Source organism: Lipotes vexillifer, unplaced genomic scaffold (genome assembly GCF_000442215.2).
Source record: "Lipotes vexillifer unplaced genomic scaffold, Lipotes_vexillifer_v1.1 scaffold4, whole genome shotgun sequence".
Lineage (NCBI taxonomy): Eukaryota > Metazoa > Chordata > Mammalia > Artiodactyla > Lipotidae > Lipotes > Lipotes vexillifer.
Window position 1 is genome coordinate 3,011,380 of NW_006785876.1, and position 13,612 is coordinate 3,024,991.

At 42.4% G+C, this 13,612-nt stretch overlaps 2 protein-coding genes across 2 annotated transcripts in view; one reads left to right on the plus strand and one right to left on the minus strand.

The window, feature by feature from the left end:
* The window catches only part of LOC103068449 (putative ADCY10-like protein), a 38,287-nt gene extending 34,063 nt beyond the window's left edge, over positions 1–4,224 (plus strand). The window contains exons 25-31 of the mRNA XM_007458192.1: positions 787–991; positions 1,081–1,177; positions 1,630–1,745; positions 2,011–2,128; positions 2,741–2,939; positions 3,436–3,643; positions 4,157–4,224. Coding sequence (XP_007458254.1) covers positions 787–991; positions 1,081–1,177; positions 1,630–1,745; positions 2,011–2,128; positions 2,741–2,939; positions 3,436–3,643; positions 4,157–4,224 — 1,011 coding nt within the window. The remainder of the gene's footprint in view (positions 1–786; positions 992–1,080; positions 1,178–1,629; positions 1,746–2,010; positions 2,129–2,740; positions 2,940–3,435; positions 3,644–4,156) is intronic.
* Positions 4,225–11,555: 7,331 nt separating this feature from the next.
* The window catches only part of TREML1 (triggering receptor expressed on myeloid cells like 1), a 3,618-nt gene continuing 1,561 nt past the window's right edge, over positions 11,556–13,612 (minus strand). The window contains exons 3-6 of the mRNA XM_007458193.1: positions 13,239–13,356; positions 12,767–12,852; positions 12,218–12,270; positions 11,556–11,870 (exon numbers count right to left, since the gene is read on the minus strand). Of these exons, the coding sequence (XP_007458255.1) occupies positions 11,556–11,870; positions 12,218–12,270; positions 12,767–12,852; positions 13,239–13,356 (572 nt within the window). The remainder of the gene's footprint in view (positions 11,871–12,217; positions 12,271–12,766; positions 12,853–13,238; positions 13,357–13,612) is intronic.

The window sequence follows — 13,612 nt, forward strand, 5'->3', positions numbered from 1 at the left end:
TAGGGAAAGCCTTACTGAGCAGGTGGCTTGTGCGCAACTATCTGAAGGAGATGAGAAAGTAAGCCACATGGCTCTCTGGGAGAAGAGTGGAGAGGAAGAGGGCGTAGCGAATGCCCTCTGTGTTTGAGGAACAGTGAGGGGGCCAGTGTGACTAGAGGGGAGGGAGGAGAGGTGGAAGAGCCAGGAGATGAGTCAGAGAGTCTAGGGAGGGGGATGGGAGATGGTGCCGGCCTTGTAGGCCACTGTAGGGGTTTTGGCTTTTACCCTAAAGAAGGTAGGAAGCTGTTAGTGGCTTCTTAGAAGTGGAGTAACCGAGTCTGCTTATATTTTAATAAGATTATTCTATTGGAAACCTAACGAACACGGTGTTTCAAGAGTGTCATCAATGATGTCAGATGTGCACGCAACTGATAACAGATCTAGGCAGCAGTTCTGAAGAGTTCTAAGGGGCAAGAATCAGAGGACTTAATTAGAGAAAACATAGAAGAGGTGCAGTTTGGCCAGCATTTTGAAGGGGAAAGTCTCGGACTGGGGAGAAACAAGAGGCGCAGATGGAGAAAGTGGTTTGTTTCAAGAACAGGCCGTGAGAATGACCAAATTAGAAGTGTAGGGGTGAGAAGGAGTGTGTTTTCATAGCTGGAGTTGAGGTGAGTGGTGGGGCCCCCAGGAGTGCTGACTGAGTGAGCAGCAAAGCATGCAGGGGGCTCTTATGCAGGAAAGGGACGAGATGGAGATGCAGCCTGACTGTACAGTCAGAATATTTACCCCATGTTTGTTGCCCTGCAGGTTGTCTCTACCTACGTGGCCCTCTCCCAGTTCTCCCAGAACATGGGTGACAAGGAGAAGTGGCTGCATTGTGAGCAGATGGCCATTCAGAAAAACAGCCTATGTTGGTTCTCCAGGGAGGGATTGTTGGCCACAGCCCAGCTCGTGCAGGCCTTGGCCTACACCAAGCTCTGCCTCGGCCATCTTGACTTCTCCATCAGGCTGGGTAATGGGGCCTGACGCTGGTGGGCCTAGGGCTGTTAGAGGGGCCAGGTTCACCTCTAGGCCTCACATGATGCTCTTTAACCTCCTTAGGTTTTCAAGCTCGTGAGATATGCAGACACCTCAAGAAACCAGCTCTGGAGAATCTGGTTCTCTCAGTTCTCTTCAGATCTGCCTTTCTGAAGAAAAAGTATTAAGATCATTTTCTGTCCTTTGTATTTGTTGCCTTAGAAGGGAGGGTATGATCTTCCAGAGAAGCTTAGAGTGGAGAGGGAGAAACTGTTCCCTCTCCACAGCCAGGACTGTCTCTTCTCTAGTCACTCCAGGAAGCATTGTCTTAAGCTTGAGGGGTCAGGAGTAGAAATGCAGAGTCTGAGCTACCAAATATTCCTTTTTTCCCCCATTTTTCTGCAGGGAGGTAGGTAATTGATCAAGACCCTGGAAATTGTCTCAGAGTCATTTTCCCACTTCCTTTGCCTTAGAGACAGGTCTGATCCCAGGCACAGATGCTCTCTATATAATTAGAGTTATGGAGAGGAGATTATGGGGATATTGGGCTGCTTTGAAGGTGTAAGATCCCCTCCTCTCCTATACTGTCCTCCCCATTCTCTAGCTGGTCCTAGTGGCTCTGTCTCTCGGCAGATTTGATCTGTGTGTCCATGTGCTGGAGAGTCAGTGGGTGCTCATTTCCCAGCATGATGTCCTTGGCTTGGCCTGCTTCTATTCTGCTTGCTTAGATCTGCTGCTCTATGGAAAAGGTAAATTTGTGCCGGGCTCTGCTGTACTCCTGAGGAATTCAGACCTCAGGTGGGGGGCCCTGGGTTTGGAACATAGGCAGTCATGAGCCTGTCCCTTAGGCATGGCCTCTGCTCCTGGCCTCTGGTTCCTTAAGGTCTAGCAACCACGTTGTGATTCAGGGCTGTCTGCCTTTCAGGTGCTGTCTCCTCCCCTGTACCACACACCTTCTATACCACTTCCTATGTGGACAACTTATACTAACCTGGTTACTTCCTCTGTCCACAGGTTGGCTGTGTCGGCCCTTTGGGGAATGTCTGCATTTCATTCAACACTATGAGCACAGCTGCATTCTAAATTCTCAGAGCAATGTCATGCTGGGGGTCCACTCCTCTCTGGCCATGTGGTAATGTGGGGTACCAGCGTGTTACTCAGGGCTGTGGGAAAGGGTAGAAATTTGAAGACACCATGAACTCATTTAAACTATTGCCTTTTGCCCTTCCAGGCAGGACTGTTCCACATCTCCAACCCACTTCTTTGTTTTTGTTTTTTTTAAATAAATTTATTTATTTTATTTATTTGTTTTGGGCTGTGTTGGGTCTTCGTTGCTGCACGCGGGCTTTCTCTAGTTGCAGCGAGCGGGGGCTACTCTTCATTGTCGTGTGTGGGGTTCTCATTGCGGCGGCTTCTCTCATCCAACCCACTTCTAAAGACCACCTCCCATTTACCCCCCATCTTATTTGTAGGGTTCTTCTTGTCCCTTAACAGGTTTGGGCTTATAGATTAAGGGTTTGGTTTAGAGTTACATTTAAGTGCAAGATAACCCATGGCAAGGCTGAATATCATTGGTTTCCTTTTAAGTCTCCTTACATGTGAGTTAGTAGCCTTGGCCACTTACCAGAATCACAATACTGACTGTCCAGGAGATCTTAGAGCCTTAAAAAAGTGACAGTTCTATGAAAGAGCCATGGTTGGTAAGCAGGGGAGAGAGCTGAGAGCTGTGATTCTTCCCTTTCAGGTTTGCCCAGGACTCACAGTGGAAGCTATTTGAGCACCACTTCTCCAAGGCTCACCAGTTGGTGAAAAGAACCAATGCCTCACTATTTGGTTCACATGGCTTTGTCCGATTCCTAGAGTGCCATGTGCTAATGTTACAGAAGATGCCAGAGGGTGTCTTCGCACATACTGCCGCAGAGACTCCCCGCCAAACCCTCAAGGTACCTGTCTCCATTACCCCTCAACTAACACCTAAGTTATGGCCCTCTTTCTGCCACCTGCATCTCTCCCTTACTCTTCTCCTTGCTGCCTCTGTCTCTTTTTCCCCCTTGAACCCTTTTTTTACTCCACCTAGAAAGTCTTCCCACCTACCTCATGTATCCTCCCAGATATTCTTGCATGGTCAGGACTGGATTCCTTAACTTTCTGGATTTGCACAGCTACTACCCAGTACCATTAAAATGTTAACACTTAGCCCTTCTCAGTGGACCACTCTGGCTCAGTCGATACTGTCCTCCCTGCATCCCTGCCTTCTGAGTCTAAAACATTGCAGTTCCTCTGTATCTCAAAACAGACTTTCTGGGCCTACTTGACTCCTTTCTGTTACCCCAGCCCTGAGTGAGTATGCTGAGTGGGGACTGCTGTAAGTTCTGATGGAGTGGAGTGGAGGAAAGAACATACTAATCCCTGAGCTAACGGACCTTCGCTTCCTTTCAGTACTTTAAGGAGTTCTTCTCTCGATGTGTGACCTGCCCTGTCTATCACCAGTGGGTCTCTGAGCTTAAAGCCTCTGTAATGAGATATGGAAAGAGAGAGTCCATGTCCTTGACTAACGTCATCAGACCTTTTGACACCTGCTTGACCAGGATTTGGATAGAGGGAGAATTCCTGGAGGAAAATAACTCCTTTGAAGGAAATTTGCAGAGTAAGCATTCCTTCCTGGAACCCTTGTCTGAGAGACATAAAGAACCGTCTCAGATTCTTACTCACAAGCAGTCAAAGACTGTACCTCCAAATAAGAAGGGACATGCAGATAATTAGGATTAGTTCTTGCTCCAGAGGTAATTGTCCTTCTCTCACAGTGCCGGACCCAGCCTAGACAGAGACCCCTTATATTGTTCAACGGTGTAAGAGCCTCTCTTGGCCCTTTGTTTCGGCATCTATAACCCTTAGGCATAGGAAGTTCCTCCTTGGTCCCAGCTTAAACAAATAGATTGTTCCCTTGGAGTAGCTGGATGGTCACTAAGGGAGAAAGAAGGCCTTAGAAACCACAATGTAATGTCTGTGAAGGTAAATGATAAGATATGGGCAAGTAAAAGAGAGGAAAGAATATAGTTTCTTGCTTTAGGGCCCAGCAAGTCTCCTCCTCCAGGCCATGAGTTAAATTTGTAACTGCTGAGGAAATTCTTGGTATTACTCTTTATGTTCCTATTTTCAGGATTTGTCAGAGTGGCTGATGTCAAGGAGAATAAAGATGAAGAAGAAATTCAAGAATGGATATGTTAAAACAAACAAACAAAACTCATCTGAAGGGACCATGATTCTTTCATTACATGTAATACAAAGATATGCCTCCAAGTCTCCTTTTTAAGATACTGTATAGTATACATATTAAATATGCTAGCCTTTATCTATATCTTTGTCAAAATAAAAGCCTGTGTTTCTAAAGCATGAAACTTAGATCTTTCTTAACTCTTAACAGTCGTTAATGCAACTATGGCAGAAATTAGAATCAGAGCTAGACCGGAGGCCAGGGAGGCTTTGAGGTGAACTGATTCCATCTTATATAATAAGGTAAGATCCATTAACATAATCTTTTCAAGGTTCTTCCATGTTGTAGAATTCCTTTTTGTGGCTGAATAACATTCCTTTTTATGGATATGCCACAGTTTGTTTATCCATTTATGAGCTAATGGATATTTGGGTTGTTTCCACTTTTTGGTTATTATGAATAATGCTACGATAAACATTTGTGTACAGGCTTTTGTGTGAACGTATGTTTTCAGTTCTCTTCAGTATATACCTAGGAATGGTATACCCATACAGAATGGTATACCCATTTCTGTATGACAATGGGTCATGCAGAAACTCTCTGTTGAGCTCTTTAAGGAACTGTCAAATTGTTCTCCAAAGTTGCTGTACCATTTACATTCCCACCAGCAATGTGGGAATGTAAGCATTCCAGTTTTTCACATCTTCACAAACAATTGTTATTATCTGTTTTTTTGATTATAGCCATTCTAGTGATTGTGAAGTGGTATCTCATTGTGGTGTTGATTTGCATTTCCTTAATGACTAATGATGTTGATGATTTTTTTATGAGCTTATTGGCCACTTGTATATCTTCTTGGAGAAATGTCTATTCAAATCCTCTGTCCATTTGTTGTTGGAATATTTGCATTTTTGTTGAGCTTGAAGAGTTTCTTATATATTCTGGATACTAGACCCTTATCAGATTTGATTTACAAATATTTTCTCTCATTCTGTAAATTGTCTTTTCACATTCATGATGGTACTGTTTTGCAGCACTAAAGTGTTTTGTTTTGATGAAGTCCAGTTTATCTGTTTTGTTTTTGTTTTTTGGTTGCTTGTGCTTTGGTATCATATCTTAGAAACCATTGCCAATCTTAGGCCACAAAAGATGTTTTTTCTCTGTTCTCTTCTAAGCGTTTTATAGTTTTAGCTTTTATTTAGGTCTTTGATTATTTTGAGTTGATTTTTGCATATAGTGAATGGTAATTTTCCAAATTCATTCTTTTGCATGTGGATATACACTTTCTCAGCACCACTTATTGAAAAGCCTATTCTTTCCCCCATTTAAATGACTGAACACTCTTGTTGATTTATGGTTTTATTAGATGTATGGGTTTATTTCTGAACTCTCAGTTTTATTCCGTTGGCCTATGTGTCTGTCCTTATGCCAGTCAGGACACACAGTCCTGATTATTGCAGCTTTGTAGTAAGTTTTAAAATCAGGAGGTGTGAGTCTTCCAACTTTATTATTCATTTTCAAGATTGTTTTGGCTATTCTGGGTCCCTTGCATTTCCGTATGACTTTTAGATCAGCTTGTCAGTTTCCACAGTTTCCACAAAAAGGAGAGCTGTAATTTTGATAGAGATTATGTTGAATCTATAAATCAATTTGCAGAGAATTGCTGTCTTAGCAATATTAAGTTTTCTGATCCATGAAAGTGGCATATCTTTTCCATATATGTAGGTCTGTTTAAATTTCTTTCAGTGATGTTTGTAGTTTTTAATGCACAAGTCCTACACCTCTTTTGTTAAGTTTATACCTAAATAATTTTATTATTCTTGGTACTGTTATAAATGGAATTGTTTTCTTAATTTCATTTTGGGTTGTTCATTGCTAGGGTATAGAAATAAAACTGATTTTTGCATATTGGTTTTGTATCCTGAAACTTTGCTGAATTCATTTGTTAGCTCTAAGTTTTTTTGGTTTGGGTGCACTCCTTAGTATTTTCTATATACAAGATCATGTTATCTGCGAATAGAGATAATTTTACTTCTTCCTTTCCAATCTGGATGCCTTTTATTTCTTTTTCTTGCCTAATTGCACTTGCTAGATCCTACAGTACAATGTTGAATAAAAGTGACAAGAGTCAACATGCTTGTCCTGTTCTCAACTGTAGGGGAAAAGTTTTTAGTTTTTTACCTTTAAGTATGATGTTAGCTGTGAATTTTTTATAGATGCTCTTTATCAGGTTGATGAAATCCCGTACTATTCCTAGTTTGTTGAGTGTTTTTATCATGATAGAGTGTTGGCTTTTGTCAAATGCTTTTTCTGTCACCCGTTGAAGTGATCATGTGGTTTGGGGTTTTTTTTCTATTAAATGGTGTATCATATTGATTTTCAAATGTAGAACCAACCTTGCATTCCTAGAATAAATCGCACTTTGTCATGGTGTATGATCCTTTCTGTTTGTTCCTAGGTCCTATTTGCTAGTGTTTTGTTGAAGATTTTTGCATCTACATTCATAAGGAATGTTGATCTGTAGTTTTCTTGTGATCTGTTTGTCTGGTTTTTGTATCAAAGTAAAACTGGCCTCATAGAATGAGTTGGGAAGTATTCCTTCCTCTTCTGTTTTTTGGAAGAGTTTGTGAAGGATTGGTTTTAAAATTCTTTCAGCGTTTGGTAGAACTCACCAATGAAGCCATCTGGGCATGGGCTTCTCTTTTGGGAAGTTTTTTGATTACTGATTAAACCTCTTTACTTGGTATACGTCTATTCAGATTTTCTGTTTCTTCCTAAGTCAGTGTCAGTAGTTTGTGTCTTTCTAGGAATTTGTCCATTTCATCTGAGTTATCTAATTTGTTGGTATACAGTTGTTCATAATTCTTCTTATAATCCTTTTTATTTCATAAGGTCAGTAGTTCTCCTTCCACTTTCATTATTCCTGATTTAGTAATTTGAGTCGTCTTCTCTTTGTTTCTTGTCCAGTCTAGCTAAGGTTTGTAAATTTCGTTGATCTGGTCAAAGAACAACTCTTGGTTTTGCTGATTTTTTTCTATTGTTTTTCTTTTCTCTATTTCATTTATTTCTGCTCTAATTTTTATTATTTCCTTCCTTCTGCTTGCTTTGAGTTTAGTTTGCTCTTCTGTTTCTAGTTTCTTCAGGTGGAAAGTTAGGTTGTTAATTTGAGATCTTTCTTCTTCTTTTTTTTTTTTAATATAGGTATTTACTGCTATAAATTTCCCTCTAAGCACTGACTTTGCTGAATCACCTAAGTTTTGGTATATTGTGTAATTATATTCATTCATTTCAAAGTATTTTTAATTTCTCTTGAGATTTCTTTTTCCTGTTTGTTATTTAGGAGTGAGTTGTTTAATTTCCACATATTAGTGAGTTTCCAAAATTTACTTCTGTTATTGACTTCTAATTTCATACTATTATGGTCAGAAAATATACTTTGTATGATTTCAGTCCTGTTAAATTTATGTAGACTTGATTATGGTCAAATATATGGTCTGTCCTGGAGACTGTTACATGTATACTTGAGAAGAATGTGTATTCTGCTGTTGTTGGGTGGAGTGTTCTGTAGGTATCTGTGAGGTCTAGTTGGTTTATAGTGTTGTTCATGTCTACTCTTTCCTTGCTAATCTTCCACCTACTTGTCCTATCATTTTTGAAAGTGGAATATTGAAGTCTACAATCATTACTCTTTGTTTATTTCTCCCTTCAGTTCTATCAGTTTTTGCTGTATTTTGAAACTCCGTTGTTAGGTACCCATATGTTTATCATCGTTATATCTTCTTAATGGGTTGAGTCTTTTATCATTATAGAATGTCCTTTCTTTATCACTAGTGACAATTTTTGGCCTAAAGTCTATTTTGTCTGATATTAGTATAGCTACTCCAGTGCTTTATAGCTAGTTTGCATGATTTATGTTTTTCCATTCTTTTACTTTCAGCCAATTTGTGTTTTTCAATCCAAAGTTTGTCTCCTAGAGACAGCATATAGTTGGATCATGCGTTTTTTAATCATTCTGCCAATCTCTGCCTTTTAATTGGAATGTTTAATCTATTTACATTCAGTATAATTACTGGTAAGGTAAGATTTATGTCTTCCATCTTGTTATTTGTCCTCTACTTGTCTTATGTCTTTTTTTCTCCTCTGTCCCTTCACTGTCTTTTGTTATATTAAATGAGTTAAGTTTAATTCCCTTGTCATCTCTTTTACTATATAATTTGTGTTATTTTCTTGCTATAGGGATTACAGTTAGCATTTTAATTTAAAACAATATAGTTCAGATTAATACCAACTTAATTTCAATAATATGCCAGAACTGATTCTGTGTAGTAGCCCTGTTCCCTCCTGCCTTCTTCATGTTGTCATTGTCATAAAAGTTACATCCTAATAAGTGGTGTACCCATCAACACAGGCATATAATTATTGCTTAATGAAGTTGTCTTCTAAATCAAATAGGGGCAGGGGAAAGCCATTTTTCTTGAGTAAATACTCCTTGGATTGATGCAAGCCATTGGTTCATTTCCGGAGTTCTGAAAAAGTTGATTCTATTTTTGCCAGTTTTCTTGTTTCTTTTATGGAGGAGAGAATTTTCAGAGTTCTCTAACCACTTTCTTTTAAAATCACTCTCAGTGTACTTTTAACTTGTATTTCCCTTAGATGAAGTTAAACATCTTTATTATGTTTATATTTCTTTTTGTGTGGGCTATAGGTATGTATCCTGTGACTGTATTCTATTAAGTATTTGTTTTCTAGTTGATTTGTAGGGGTTATTAGGGAAATGAGCCATCTGCCTTTGTATGAGCTGCAAAATTTTTCTTCATTTTGTGTTTTGACTTTTGTTTATGGTGTTTTTGTCATAAAGGGAAAAGTATCAGTCTTTTCTTAATTTATCCTGATGTGTCAGTTTTAATGAATCTATGAATTCTTTTATGGCTGCTGAGTTTTGTGTAATACTTTAAAGATTTTTTTCCTCTAAGATTATTTTAACTATTCCCCAATGGCCTTTCAAGTATTTTTTAAAATAAATTTTATCAAAATATAATTTACATGCAGTAAAGTACACCTATTTAAATGATGAGTTTTGACAAATGTATACGCCCATGTAACCACTACCACAAACATGACAGAGAACATTTAATCACCCCCAAAAGTTCTTTCAGGCCCCTTTAGAGTCATTCCCACTCTACCATCACCACCAGTGCAAAATAATCTTGTTATTTTTTTTCCTTGTGTTTCTATCTGTGATGATTTCCCCCTTGTCATTTATTTCATCCATCTTCTTGAGTAAAGTTAGCTAACACTTTGTTATTTCATTTTACTTCAGAGAATAAGCTCTTTTATTTATGTATTAGTTGTGTCATTTTTCTCCTTTAAAATTAACTAGCTATTTGAGTTAGATGCTTAATTCTTGTTAAGGGTGTGAATTTTCCTCTGAGAACTTCTTTAACTGAATTCCAAAGGTTCTGATATGAAGCAGTCACCTCACCATGTCACCTGCATTTTCTTTGCTTTGTTTTTGTGTTTCTTATAATGAAATTTAGTTTAGTATTTTCATCTTAGCAGTTACTTTGATACCTATGACTGGTTGGAAGTCTATGAATACTAACCAAAGCAATGATGGAATTAATATATTTCTCCTTCCCTCTTCTCTTCCAGCCAATTGATTATCTTAGTATTTTCTTTTGTATTGTTAAATATACCTTTACTTCTGTCAACGTTCTAAAAAGTTCAAACTACATTCAGGCCAGGGTAAGTTTCTCCCAGAGGGGTGCTTTTTAGACCTAGCCTGCCCTTCCCCCACATTCTCCTGCCCTCCCCCGCCAACCTTGCCTTCCCACCCGGCAAGTCCCCAGTCATCTTAGCCAGGGGAAATGAGGGCTTAGTTGATTGGTGGGCAGCTCCTGCCTCCCTAAGGGACAGAGTAAATTTAGGTTCTGTCACCGGCTGAGACTCTATCAGAGGAAGCTCAAAACATCCTGCCAGAGCTTCCTGAAAACAGCATCACTGGATTTACACAGTCCCTGCCTGTTCCTTCTCCTCAGATATCTAGACCAAGCTTAGGGCCCTTCCAGATGGTCCAGATGGCCAAAATCTCTTTTTGCTTAGTTCTCCATGATTATAAAAGACTCGGTTCCTGAGCACCTCATCTTCTCCATTTAAGTCTCTCATCTCAGTATGGGCAAATATTTTCAGACTGAACAGTTGAGAAGAAATCATGGCAGAAACCTTAAAGGGCCTCCTATCCCCAGCCTGGACTAGCTTTCATTTACACTTAACCATGGCCATACCCTTACCATTTATTCCTCCTCCCCTCACCCCCATGCCCTTTTTCCACTGGACTCGTCCCAGGCTCAGAGTTCAGGCCAAAGGGAACAGAACTACCAGATGATCACCCAGTTGAGAAAGAGCCAGCTCTGGTAAAACTGATGTCTGCAAAGTTCTTTCATTTCCTGGTGCTTGAAAATCCTTGTCCTGCCAAGGATTAAGCTTGGTATCTATTTCAGTTTCTGATCTTACTCCTGTTTCTTTTCAACTCCATCTCTCCTACCCCATCTGTCCTGAATCTCCTTTAACTAATTATTATCCCCCTTCTCCCACCATATGTTTTTACATCATAAGATGTCACTTGTTTACAAGGTATAGAGCAGAAAGCAGAAGAGATTTCTAGACTCAAGCAAATGACTCTATACTTTCAGGTATCCTGATAAAGGCAGGAAATACTTTTTTTTTTTTTTTTTTTTTCGGTACGCAGGCCTCTCAATGCTGTGGCCTCTCCCATTGCGGAGCACAGGCTCCAGACACGCAGGCTCAGAGGCCGTGGCTCACGGGCCCAGCCGCTCCGTGGCATGTGGGATCTTCCCGGACCGGGGCACGAACCCGTGTCCCCCACATCGGCGGGCGGACTCCCATCCACTGCGTCACCAGGGAAGCCCAGGAAATACTTTTGAAGAAGTCTTCTTGATGCCTCTTAATTCAAACTGTGTGCAGTATTCTGACCAGGGAGGGAAACCACCTCCCCACTAGCAGAACAGACTGGAGATCATACAACACAAACTCTGGACCAGTCTTTTCAGTTCTTGGGCCATGTGAAGTCAAACTTGGGCCCTTTCCTTCCCCCTCAAGCATCAAGAGCTCATATATTATCATTTAGAGTTGGGGGGGGGGGGGCTTCCCCAGACACCTCAATCGTTCCAAGTATCACTTACCAGGTGAGAAAAGTCAAGATATTAGATCAGATCCTAAAGACCCTAGTTGCTCTGATATCCTAAGGATCTAGGGCACAGGCTGCGTGGATGGCTACACAGAACCCTGGGGATGATCTCTGTGAGTGTACAGGATGGTGAACAGCTTAGCTGGGTGGAATCTCGCTATTAGGTGGATCCTGGGCTGGCTCGAAGGAGGCTCCTCCACTCTTGTCCCCTCCAGGGAAGATGACTGTGGCGTATGTCACAGGCTTGGAGCAGATCTCAGCCTTAGGAGGCAGAGGGGGCAAACAGGATGGGGCTGGGGGTGGGTGTTTCCCTGACAGGGAATCAAGAGGAAGGTTGCTGTAGGTGTTATTGTCAAAGGAAGGTGGCGAGTCGAGCCTAACATATGGTACATCCGATGGCAAGTCAACAGCCAGTCCAGAGTCACTGATGTGGTGGACCACTGAGGAGGGGACCTGTAACAAAAGCAGGCAAATCAGGCAAAGAGAAAATGCCTCCCTCTGCCCCAGTTCCCTTAGATGGGAAGCCTAGGACCAGACTGGATCTGTCTCATCAATCCTGAGTATGTCAGTGGGCAAGAAGGCTTCACTTTGAGGATTTTCAAGCCCCAAGTTTCTCTACAAATCTGAGAAGGTGGATAGCAAGGTGGGAAGGTGGGAGACCATTGTTGCCAAGTTTACAGCGTTTAGGAAGAGGGTTTGGACCCAGTCTTCTCTCCACTCCATCATCCTGGGACTTCTCAGTGATTGTGGCAGAGGGAGGGTCTGGGGAATTTGGCTGGGGACCTGTGGAGATCTCTTACCGAGCCTGAGACTCCACTGCTCTGATATCGTCCACAGGCAGCAAGCCTGTTCCCTGGCAGGACAGAGGACAGAAGCACAGTCTGCTTCTTGTGCTGACTCAGTGCCCGCCTCACGCCCTTCAGAAACTTTGGAAACCTCTGTCCTAGGCTCCACCTTCCCCACTCCCACCAGCAAAGTTTTCCCCTTCCATCTCCCCAGCCCCCACCCCCAGCCAGCCCTAACTCTCCCCCGACCCACTTACTGCTTCCACAGCTCCCCTCAACCTGCCTCAACACTCAGTCCATCTCCTGAAATCCCCCACCTCCTCCAGTCACCTGTCCCCAATCGCACTGTCTCACCCTCTCCTATTCCTGTTTCTCCCCAGGCCTCCTCCCACTGAATCTCTTTGCTCTCCTCTACCGCTCAGCCATGGGGATTCTAGGGTCTGGGGACGCTTACTGCAGCCCATCTGTAGGAGGAGCAGACCTAGATTCTCAGCCTTGAATGCAAGACTGCCTGATACAGGACCAGGGAGCCATTCTGAGATAGGCAGGTGGACAGCTACCTACCTTTCCTTTTGGCCATCACAGCAAACAGCACCACCGCCAGCACCAGCAGGCCCAGCAGGAGCACAGCACCCCAAATCAAGGGTCTGCTGAGAGACACAAAGGAGTAGGTGAGCTTAGCCCTGAACCTGGCAGGGAGCTGCTTGCCAGGAATCCTAGGGAAGTGGCACAGAGGTGCAGTTCTTGGTGAGCCATGGTTGGAGAAAGATTTTCGGAATGGAATGAGGAGGACAGACTCAGGCAGGGCAGAGAGAGACACTATCAGGGTATCCTGGCTGGAGATCTGGGATGAAGGGGTCAGTGCTGAACTGGGATAGGGAGGTATGTCTGTCTGTCTGCCTACCTGCCTGGTCAGAAGTTCCCCAGGAGTGGGAAGAATCATAAAGTTTCTTTTCAGTTTAGTCTGGGGCTCTAAACAAGCCATATCTTCACCACCACCCCTTCCCAGCTGCCCAAATACAGTTCTTGTCAGTACCTCTTCTTATCTCGGCTGGGGTCCAAAGGGCTGGCACTGCCTACAGGATCTGAAGAGGAGATGTCAGCCAGACTCCTGACCTGATGGGTCTCCTCGTCCTCCTCTTTCAGGCCAGGAGCTGAGTCAGAAGGAAATACTTAACGAGAACATACCCATTGTGGGCAGGGTTCAAGGGCCTATTGAGAGCTGAGGGACGGGGGGAGAAGAGCTGAGGCAGGAGAAGTCCCAAGCAAGGAGCACAAAGAAGGGGTGCTTGGGATATTCCTTAGGGGCCTCTCATTCTGGAGGTCAGGGAATGGCCTCTTTATGTCTTTATCTGGTTGTGAGTACGCTCACTTTCCCCTTTACCACCAGCTCCCAACCCTCCCCCCCGC